Source organism: Somniosus microcephalus, chromosome 33 (genome assembly GCF_052327205.1).
Source record: "Somniosus microcephalus isolate GS21.2 chromosome 33, FLI_Smic_1.0, whole genome shotgun sequence".
Taxonomy (NCBI): Eukaryota; Metazoa; Chordata; class Chondrichthyes; order Squaliformes; family Somniosidae; genus Somniosus; species Somniosus microcephalus.
In genome coordinates this window covers 39251353-39262687 of record NC_141019.1, presented here as the reverse complement: position 1 = coordinate 39262687, position 11335 = coordinate 39251353, and the positions used below count along the sequence as shown (strand labels likewise).

At 52.1% G+C, this 11335-nt stretch overlaps 1 protein-coding gene across 1 annotated transcript; it reads right to left on the bottom strand.

Annotated features, from left to right (window-relative positions):
• Positions 1–696: 696 nt before the first annotated feature.
• Positions 697–1876, bottom strand: LOC147097213 (proteinase-activated receptor 1-like). The gene has a single exon (XM_085972565.1). The coding sequence runs from the start codon at positions 1861–1863 to the stop codon at positions 979–981; it is 885 nt and encodes a 294-aa protein (XP_085828691.1). The 5' UTR covers positions 1864–1876; the 3' UTR covers positions 697–978.
• Between the last annotated feature and the right edge of the window lie 9459 nt (positions 1877–11335).

The following is an 11335-nucleotide window of genomic DNA, read 5'->3' as shown; positions in this document are numbered from 1 at the left end:
CTATCTTCTATGTTTCTATGAGAAGGCTAAGAGGAGATTTGATGGGGCTGTTCAAAATCATGAAGGGTTTAGATCAGAGTAAATAAGGAGAAAGTGTTTCCAATGGCTGAGGGGTCGAGAACCAGAGGTCACAGGTGTTTGGCAAAAGGACCACAGGGCTAGATGAGGAAAAACTGCTTTACGCGGCGAGTGCTTAGGGTCTGGAAGGCGCTGCCTGAAAGGGCGGTGGAGGCAGATTCAATCGCGGCTTTCAAAAGGGGGAATTGGATAAATACTTGAAGGAGAAAACATAGAAGATAGGAGCAGGAGGAGGCCATTCGGCCCCTCGAGCCTGCTCCGCCATTTAATGAGATCATGGCTGATCATCCAAATTCAGTACCCTGTCCCTGCTTTCTCCCCAAATCCCTTGATCCCTTTAGCCTTAAGAAATATATCTAACTCCTTCTTGAATATATTTAATGAATTGGCCTCAACTGCCTTCTGTGGTAGAGAATTCCACAGGTTCACCACTCTCTGGGTGAAGAAATTCCTCCTCATCTCTGTCCTAAATGGCTTACCCCTTATCCTTAGACTGTGACCCCTGGTTCTGGACTCCCCCGCCATCGGGAACATCCTTCCTGCATCTAGTCTGTCTAGTCCTGTTAGAAGATTATAAGTTTCAATGAGATCCCCTCTCATTCTTCTGAACTCCAGAGAACCAATTGTAGGGACACGGGGAAGGTGCAGGGGGCGTGGGGGGAGAGCGAGACTAGCAGGGTCGCTCTTTGAAAGAGCCGGGGCAGACTCGATGGGCCGAGCGCGTCCCTCCTTCTGTGCCACGCTGTTCTACGATTCTCAGTCGGAAGCGAGCGCGGTCGGACAAATGAAGGTGGGCGTCGGCGTGTTAGAGAAGCGAGACGGATCAAAAGCTGCCCTTGACTGGAGAGCGCGCGCTGGCAAGGCAAGTGTTGGGGGTTAAACAGAGGCGGTGGGGGGGTGTTAGCTCCGCAGGAGTAACCTCTTCAGCCTCGTCCTGAACGGGCTGCAGGCAAAGTAGTAGACGAGCGGGTTCAAGCAGCAGTTGACGGCGCTGAAACTCAGGCAGATTAGATAGCTGAAGTGCGTGGTGTCCTCCGTTAGGAATCGGGAAAAGGCGAGCCGGATCAGCAGGGAGGCGTTGGCGGGGAGGTAGCACACGGTGAATACCGCCGTCACCACCATCCCCGTCACCACGGCCTGCTGTTTCCTCGCCCCTTTCTCCAGGCTGCCCGGGCTTGTCAGGTGCCTGATGATGCTCCAGTGGGAGAATAGAATGACACAGAGGGGAAGGAAGAAGAGGGCGATGACCGTCACCAGAGAGTGGTAGAACTGCTGAGTATCATCAGCGTTCCTCACCACATCCATGCAGGTGGTGACGTTCATGCGCCGGACATTCACCACCTGTTCGGTGGCCACAATGGGGGCGTTGAACGCAAGGACCATCACCCAGGCCAGGGCGCACAGCGTGACGGCGTACCTGTTTGTCCGCCACAGCCGGGCCGAGAACGGGTGCAGCACGCCCAGGTAACGATCGGCGCTGATAACCGCGAGCAGCAAGATCGAAACATGCATGTTGACTTGGAAGGACAGGGCAAAAGCGTAGCAGAGGAAGTGACCGAATATCCAGTTGTTCTGCAGGAATCGGTACGTGACCATCAACGGCAGCTGCAGCGCAAACAGCAGGTCGGAGGCTGCTAAATTTATCATGAAGATAACAGTGGGGTTCTTTCTCATCTTGACCAGTATTACTAAAGCCACGAGGTTAGACAAACAGCCGACAATGAAGATCAGAAGGAACGACGTCGGCAAAACCACCGTCATGACCGTTCCGGACAGCAGTTCCATGGCCCGGTCTGAAATCTCCACAGCCTCCGGCGAAAGGCTCTCACCTTCCAATGGCCCGATCGGGCTGGGGACAAGACCTGAGCGAAATACAACAAAAATCAGAACCACAAAGCTGTGATTGTCTGTGACAGTCTTTGAGACCAATTTGCTGTCCTCAATTCTGGGAGTGCGTTGGTACCAAGAATAAAAAAGCAAATTGTTATTCAAATGGCGAGGGACCACAGAATATGATGGTACTGAGGGATCCGGGGGGGCGGTGTCCTCGTACCTGAAACATCTAAGGTCAGCCCGCAGGTACAGCAAGTAATTAGGAAGGCAAATGGGATGTTGGCCCTTATTGCAAGGAGGATGGAGTATAGAAACATAGTAGATAGGAACAGAAGTAGCTCATTCGGCCCCTCGAGCCTGCTCCGCCATTTAATGAGATCATGGCTGATCATCCAAACTCAGTACCCTGTCCCTGCATTCTCCCCATATCCCTTGATCCTTTTAGCCTTAAGAAATATATCCAACTCCTTCTTGAATATATTTAATGAATTGGCCTCAGCTGCCTTGTGTGGTAGAGAATTCCACAGGTTCACCACTCTCTGGGTGAAGAAATTCCTCCTCATCTCTGTCCTAAATGGCTTACCCCTTATCCTTAGACTGTGATCCCTGGTTCTGGACTCCCCCGCCATCGAGAACATCCTTCCTGCACCTAGTCTGTCTAGTCCTGTTAGAATTTTATAAGTTTCAATGAGATCCCCTCTCATTCTTCTAAACTCCAGCGAGTATAAGCCCAATCGACCCAATCTCTCCTCATACGTCATTCCTGCCATCCCAGGTATCAGTCTGGTGAATCTTGATGTCTTGCTGCAGTTGTACAGGGCCTTGGTGAGACCACACCTTGAGTATTGTGTGCAGTTTTGGTCGCCTTATCTGAGGAAGGATGTTCTTGCCATGGAGGGATTGCAGCGAAGATTCACCAGACTGATACCAGGGATGGCAGGAATGACGTATGAGGAGAGATTGGGTCGATTGGGCTTATACTCGCTGGAGTTTAGACGAATGAGAGGGGATCTCATTGAAACTTATAAAATTCTAACAGGACGAGACAGACTAGATGCAGGAAGGATGTTCCCGATGGCCGGGGGAGTCCAGAACCAGGGGTCACTGTCCAAGGATAAGGGGTAAGCAATTTAGGACTGAGATGAGGAGGAATTTCTTCGCCAAGTTAGTGGTGAACCTGTGGAATTCTCTGCCACACAGGGCGGTTGAGGCCAATTCATTAAATATCTTCAAGAAGGAGTTAGGTTTATTTCTTGAGGCTAAAGGGATCAAGGGATATGGGGAGAAGGCAGGGACCGGGTACTGAATTTGGATGATCAGCCATGATCTCATTGAATGGCGGAGCAGGCTTGAGGGGCCGAATGGCCTACTCCTGCTCCTATCTTCTATGTATCTTCTGTGAAAGTGGTTAAAAAAGTTTACGGGATCCTGGGCTTCATGAATAGAGGTATAGAGTACAAAAGCAAGGAAGTTATGATGAACCTTTATAAAACACTGGTTCGGCCTCAACTGGAGTATTGTGTCCAATTCTGGGCACCGCACTTTAGGAAGGATGTGAAGGCTTTAGAGAGGGTGCAGAAAAGATTTACGAGAATGGTCCCAGGGGATGAGGGACTTCAGTGAAGTGGAGAGACTGGAGAAGCTGGGGTTGTTCTCCTTGGAGCAGAGAAGGTTAAGGGGGAGATTGACCAGAATGGTTCCAGGGGATGAGGGACTTCAGTGAAGTGGAGAGACTGGAGAAGCTAGGGTTGTTCTCCTTGGAGCAGAGGAGGTTAAGGGGGAGATTGACCAGAATGGTTCCAGGGGATGAGGGACTTCAGTGACGTGGAGAGACTGGAGAAGCTGGGGTTGTTCTCCTTAGAGCAGAGAAGGTTAAGGGGCAGATTGACCAGAATGGTACCAGGGGATGAGGGACTTCAGTGAAGTGGAGAGACTGGAGAAGCTGGGGTTGTTCTCCTTAGAGCAGAGAAGGTTAAGGGGGAGATTGACCAGAATGGTACCAGGGGATGAGAGACTTCAGTGAAGTGGAGAGACTGGAGAAGCTGGGGTTGTTCTCCTTAGAGCAGAGAAGGTTAAGGGGGAGATTGACCAGAATGGTACCAGGGGATGAGGGACTTCAGTGACGTGGAGAGACTGGAGAAGCTGGGGTTGTTCTCCTTAGAGCAGAGAAGGTTAAGGGGGAGATTGACCAGAATGGTCCCAGGGGACGAGGGAGTTCAGTTGTGTGGAGAGACTGGAGAAGCTGGGATTGTTCTCCTTGGAGCAGAGAAGGTTAAGGGGGAGATTGACCAGAATGGTACCGGGGGATGAGGGACTTCAGTTATGTGGAGTGACTGGAGAAGCTGGGATTGTTCTCCTTAGAGCAGAGAAGGTTAAGGGGGAGATTGGCCAGAATGGTACCAGGGGATGAGGGACTTCAGTTATGTGGAGAGACTGGAGAAGCTGGGGTTGTTCTCCTTGGAGCAGAGAAGGTTGAGAGGAGATATGATGGAGGTGTTCAAAATCACGAGGGATCTGGACAGAGTAGATAGAGAGAAGCTGCTCCCATTGGCGGAAGGGTCGAGAACCAGAGGACACAGATTTAAGGCGATTGGCAGAAGATCCAAAGGCGACATGAGGAAAAACATTTTTTTACGCAGCGACTGGTTAGGATCTGGAATGCGCTGCCTGAAAGGGTGGTGGAGGCAGATTCAATCGTGGCTTTCAAAAGGGGAATTGGATAAGTACCTGAAGGAAAAAGAAATTTGCAGGGTTACGGGGAAAGGGCGCGGGGGGGGTGGTGGGTGCGGAGTAAGACTTGCTGAGGTGCTCTCGCACAGAGCCGGCACGGGCTCGTCGGGCCGAACGGCCTCCTTCTGTGCTGCAACCGTCCTAACAACCCTTCTTCTAAGTCTATCCTAACTGCATTGCAGAACGAGGCGGAGAAGGCAGCGCGGTAAAGCACTGGTCGGGTCCGCTCCCGCCGTGCTCAGACACGGTCCAGGGAGCTGGCACGGCACACAGAGAGAGCAATACTGTCGTGTGCGAAACCTTTCTTCCCTAACCCCGGTAAAAGCACAGACGTGTGTCTGTCCTACAGGGACGTCCGGCGTTAGGGTCATTGTTCTCAGAGCCCGCACACTTACCCGCAAATTTTTGCCAAAACTCTTCAGGAAACTTTGGGCAAACTTGATGCGTGACTTCTCAGCCATTAGTTTGAGCGTAAAACAAGGGGAGAAGAAAGGAGACGGGAAAACAATTAAAACAAAGTATAAATCCATTGTTTACATTTTTGCTGAATTTTCCCGCTTGCCACGGTGAGAGATGTAAGTGCTGAGAAACAGAGGTGCAGTAGGAGGCCATTCAGCCCCTCGAGCCTGTTACATTAGGAACAGGAGGAGGCCATTCAGCCCCTCGAGCCTGTTACATTAGGAACAGGAGGAGGCCATTCAGCCCCTCGAGCCTGTTACATAGGAACAGGAGGAGGCCATTCAGCCCCTCAAGCCTGTTACATTAGGAACAGGAGGAGGCCATTCAGCCCCTCGAGCCTGTTACATTAGGAACAGGAGGAGGCCATTCAGCCCCTCGAGCCTGTTACATTAGGAACAGGAGGAGGCCATTCAGCCCCTCGAGCCTGTTACATAGGAACAGGAGGAGGCCATTCAGCCCCTCGAGCCTGTTACATTAGGAACAGGAGGAGGCCATTCAGCCCCTCGAGCCTGTTACATTAGGAACAGGAGGAGGCCATTCAGCCCCCCTCGAGCCAGTTAAACAGGAACAGGAGGAGGCCATTCAGCCCCCCTCCAGCCTGTTACATTAGGAACAGGAGGAGGCCCTTCAGCCTCCTCAAGCCTGTTACATTAGGAACAGGAGGAGGCCATTCAGCCCCTCGAGCCTCCTTCTGTTACTAATGTAACAGGCTCGAGGTGGCTGAATGACCTCCTCCTGTTCCGAATGTAACAGGCTCGAGGGGCTGGATGGCCTCCTCCGGTTCCTAATGTAACAGGCTCGAGGGGGGCTGAATGGCCTCCTCCTGTTCCTAATGTAACAGGCTCGAGGGGGGCTGAATGGCCTCCTCCTGTTCCTAATGTAACAGGCTCGAGGGGGGCTGAATGGCCTCCTCCTGCTCCTAGTGTAACAGGCTCGGGGGCTGAATGGCCTCCTCCTGTTCCTAATGTAACAGGCTCGAGGGGGGCTGAATGTCCTCCTCCTGTTCCTAATGTAACAGGCTCGAGGGGGGCTGAATGTCCTCCTCCTGTTCCTAATGTAACAGGCTCGAGGGGGGCTGAATGGCCTCCTCCTGTTCCTAATGTAACAGGCTCGAGGGGGGCTGAATGGCCTCCTCCTGTTCCTAATGTAACAGGCTCGAGGGGGGCTGAATGGCCTCCTCCTGCTCCTAGTGTAACAGGCTCGGGGGCTGAACGGCCTCCTCCTGTTCCTAATGTAACAGGCTCGAGGGGGCTGAATGGCCTCCTCCTGTTCCTAATGTAACAGGCTCGAGGGGGGCTGAATGGCCTCCTCCTGTTCCTAATGTAACAGGCTCGAGGGGGCTGAATGGCCTCCTCCTGTTCCTAATGTAACAGGCTCGAGGGGCTGAATGGCCTCCTCCTATTCCTAATGTAACAGGCTCGAGGGGCTGAATGGCCTCCTCCTGTTCCTAATGTAACAGGCTCGAGGGGCTGAATGGCCTCCTCCTGTTCCTAATGTAACAGGCTCGAGGGGCTGAATGGCCTCCTCCTGTTCCTAATGTAACAGGCTCGAGGGGGTCACAACTCCCGTTTATCCAGTGCCTTTAATGTAGTAAAACGTCCCAAGGTGCTTCACAGGAGCGATTATCAAACAAAATCTGACCCCGAGCCACGTATGAAGATATTAAGACAGGTGGCCCAAAGCTGGGTGAAAGAGGTAGGTTTTAATGAGCGTCTTATACGAGGAGAGAGAGAGAGAGAGAGAGAGGCGGAGAGGTTTAGGGAGGGAATTCCAGAGCTTAGGGACCAGGCGGCTGAAGGCACTGCCACCAATGGTGGAGCGATGGAAATCGGATGTGGGGGATGCACAAGAGGGAGAAATTGGTGGAGCGAAGAGATCTCGGAGGGTTGTAGGGGGCTGGAGGAGGTTACAGAGATAGGGAGGGTTGTAGGGGGCTGGAGGAGGTTACAGAGATAGGGAGGGTTGGAAGGCCTGGAGGAGGTTACAGAGATAGGGAGGGTTGGAAGGGCTGGAGGAAGTTACAGAGATAGGGAGGGTTGTAGGGGCTGGAGGAGGTTACAGAGATAGGGAGGGTTGTAGTGGGCTGGAGAAGGTTACAGAGATAGGGAGGGTTGTAGGGGGCTGCAGGAGGTTACAGAGATAGGGAGGGTTGTAGGGGGCTGCAGGAGGTTACAGAGATAGGGAGGGTTGTAGGGGCTGGAGGAGGTTACAGAGATAGGGAGGGTTGTTGGGGCTGGAGGAGGTTACAGAGATAGGGAGGGTTGGAAGGGCTGGAGGAAGTTACAGAGGTAGGGAGGGTTGTAGGGGCTGGAGGAGGTTACAGAGATAGGGAGGGTTGGAAGGGCTGGAGGAGGTTACAGAGGTAGGGAGGGTTGTAGGGGGCTGGAGGAGGTTACAGAGATAGGGAGGGTTGGAAGGCCTGGAGGAGGTTACAGAGATAGGGAGGGTTGGAAGGGCTGGAGGAAGTTACAGAGATAGGGAGGGTTGTAGGGGCTGGAGGAGGTTACAGAGATAGGGAGGGTTGGAAGGGCTGGAGGAGGTTACAGAGATAGGGAGGGTTGTAGGGGCTGGAGGAGGTTACAGAGATAGGGAGGGTTGTAGGGGGCTGGAGGAGGTTACAGAGATAGGGAGGGTTGGAAGGGCTGGAGGAGGTTACAGAGATAGGGAGGGTTGGAAGGCCTGGAGGAGGTTACAGAGATAGGGAGGGTTGGAAGGCCTGGAGGAGGTTACAGAGACAGGGAGGGTTGGAAGGCCTGGAGGTGTTTACAGAGATAGGGAGGGAGCGAGGAGGTCATGGAGGGATTTGAACAGGAGGACGAGAATTTTAAAATCGAGGTGTTGCTGGAGCGGGGGTCAGTATAGGTCAGCGAGCAGAGTGGGACGATGGTTGAACGTGACTAGGTGCGAGTCGGGATACGGGACACAAGCAGAGTTTCGGACGAGCTGAAGTTTAAGGAGGGTGGAAGGCGGGAGGCTGGCCAGGAGCGCGCTAGGAATAGTCGAGAGTCTGGAGGCTCCCACACCCATACAGAGCAGGTACTTACCAGGTGGGGGCTTCACTTCGCGAAAGGGGTAACTGTCTTATTTTGGTCGAAACATACAAGAGAGAAAGAGAGCAATTAATACCAAGTATCATTTAGCACTTTTTTGTACCTTTTTACTGATTGTGATCTTTTTGAGCTCATTCAGGTGAGAGACACCCGGGCCTGAGGAATCGAACTCTGCGCAAAGTTTAGGAAGGATGTGAAGGCCCTTGAGAGGGTGCAGAGGCGATTTACCAGAATGGTTCCGGGGATGGGGGATCTCAGCTACAAGGACAGGTTGGAGAAGCTGGATTTGTATTCATTAGAACAAAGGAGGTTGAGGGGTGATTTGATAAGATCATGACGGGTTTGGATAGGCTAGAGGGTAAAAGGCTGTTGCCACTAGTTGACGGTACAAGGACTAGAGGATGATTATTAATGATCTAGACAAGGGAACTAGATGTAGTATCTCCAAGTTTGCAGACGACACAAAGCTGGGTGGGCGTGTGTGCTGCGAGGAGGATGCCGAGAAACTCCAGTATGATTTGGACAGGTTGGGTGATTGGGCAGATGTATGGCAGATGCAGTATAATGTGGATAAATGCGAGGTTATCCACTTTGGTGGCAAAAACAGGAAGGCAGATTATTATCTGAACGGCAATAGATTGGGAGAAGGGAAAGTGCAACGAGACCTGGGTGTCCTTGTGCACCAGTCGCTGAAGGTAAGCATGCAGGTGCAGCAGGCGGTTAAGAAGGCAAATGGTATGTTGGCCTTCGTAGCGAGAGGGTTTGAGTACAGGAACAAGGATGTCTTGCTGCAGTTGTACAGGGCCTTGGTGAGACCACACCTTGAGTATTGTGTGCAGTTTTGGTCGCCTTATCTGAGGAAGGATGTTCTTGCCATGGAGGGAGTGCAGCGAAGATTCACCAGGCTGATACCTGGGATGGCAGGAATGACGTATGAGGAGAGATTGGGTCGATTGGGCTTATACTCGCTGGAGTTTAGAAGAATGAGAGGGGATCTCATTTAAATTTATAAAATTCTAACAGGACTAGACAGACTAGATGCAGGAAGGATGTTCCCGATGGCGGGGAGTCCAGAACCAGGGGTCACAGTCTAAGGATAAGGGGTAGTCCATTTAGGACTGAGAGGAGGAGGAATTTCTTCACCCAGAGAGTGGTGAACCTGTGAAATTCTCTACCACACAAGGCAGTTGAGGCCAATTCATTAAATATATTCAAGAAGGAGTTAGATATATTTCTTAAGGCTAAAGGAATCAAGGGATATGGGGAGAAGGCAGGGACAGGGGACTGAATTTGGATGATCAGCCATGATCTCATTGAATGGCGGAGCAGGCTCGAGGGGCCGAATGGCCTACTCCTGCTCCTATCTTCGATGTTTCATGGGGACACAGATTTAAGTTTTTGGGCGAGAGATACAGGGGGGGGATGTGAGGAAAAACTTTTTTACGCAGCGAGTGGTGAGGACCTGGAACTCGCTGCCGACGGAAGTGGTGGAAGCGGAGACACTCAATGTTTTCAAGGGGAGGCTGGATAGGCACTTGAGGGCTACGGGGAGAGAGCGGGGGAATGGGACTGACTGGATTGCTCTACAGAGAGCTGGCATGGACTCGATGGGCCGAAAGGCCTCCTTCTGTGCCGCTATGACTCTATGACTATGACTCTAAGATCAGCCATGATCTTATTGAATGGCGGAGCAGGCTCGAGGGGCCGAATGGCCTACTCCTGTTCCTATTTCTTACGTCCCTAGTTGCCCTTGAGAAGGTGGTGGTGAGCCGCCTTCTTGAACCGCTGCAGTCCCGTGTGGTGAAGGTGCTCCCACAGTGCTGTTAGTTCCAGGATTTTGACCCAGCGACGATGAAGGAACGGCCGTTATATTTCCAAGTCAGGATGGTGTGTGACTCGGAGGGGAACTTGGAGGTGGTGCTGTTCCCGTGCGCCTGCTGCCCTTGTCCTTCTAGGTGGAAGAGGTCGCGGGTTTGGGAGGTGCTGCCGAAGGGGCCTTGGCGAGTTCCAATCCAACAGGCTCTTCCCACTTTCCACTCCTGCGCACCCTGCGCTCCACACCGAGCGTCCGTCAGAGTGCGAGAATCGAACCGGCCCTGCTCCCAGAAATGCTTGGAGCCTTCAACATAATTACATGAGTATAAAAGTAGGGAAGTCTTGCTACAACTGTGCAGGGCGTTGGTGAGACCACACCTGGAGTACTGCGTACAGTTTTGGTCTCCTTATTTAAGGAGGGATATACTTGCATTGGAAGCAGTTCAGAGAAGGTCCACCAGTTTGATTCCTGAGATGAAGGGGTTGTCTTATTAGGAAAGGTTGAGCAGGTTGGGCCTATACTCATTGGAGTTTAGAAGAGTGAGAGGGGATCTTGTTGAAACATATAAGATTCTGAGGTGGCTCGACAGGGTAGATGCAGGGAGGATGTTTCCCCTCGTGGGGGAATCTAGAACTAGGGGGCATAGTTTCAGAATAAGGGGTCGCCCATTTAAGACAGAGATGGGGAGGAATTCCTTCTCTCGGGGTGGTGAATCTTTGGAATTCTCTACCCAGAGAGCAGTGGAGGCGGAGTCACTGAATATATTCAAGGCGGAGATTGAAAAACAGGGGAGTCGAGGGTTATGGGGAGCGGGCAGGAAAGTGGAGTTGAAGTCAAAGATCAGATCGGCCATGATCTCATTGAATGGTGGAGCAGGCTCGAGGGGCCGAATAGTCAACTCCTTCTCCTATTTCTTATGTCCTTATCACCAAACCTTTCCCAGTGGAGCATGACCAGGCGGATGATGGCCACGCTCGTTGGAGGACTAGCGTAACCTTAGAACTCTTGACAATGGGATTTCCAGAATCCAATCCCCCCGCCCGTCCCACCCCATTGTGCCCAAGCTGTGCCCTGAGTGTGGACACGACATGCAATCAGTGTGACATTACAATCCATGAACGCGGAGAGGAAATATAAACCACAGGGTACAATCCTAAAGGGGGCGCGCGAACAGAGAGACCTGGGGGTATATGTGCACAAATCGTTGAAGGTGGCAGGGCAGGTTGAGAAAGCGGTTAAAAAAAGCCTATGGGATTCTGGGCTTCATAAATAGAGGCAGAGAGTACAAAAGCATGGAAGTTATGATGAACCTTTATAAAACACTGGTTCAGCCTCAACTGGAGTATTGTGTCCAATTCTGGGCACCGCA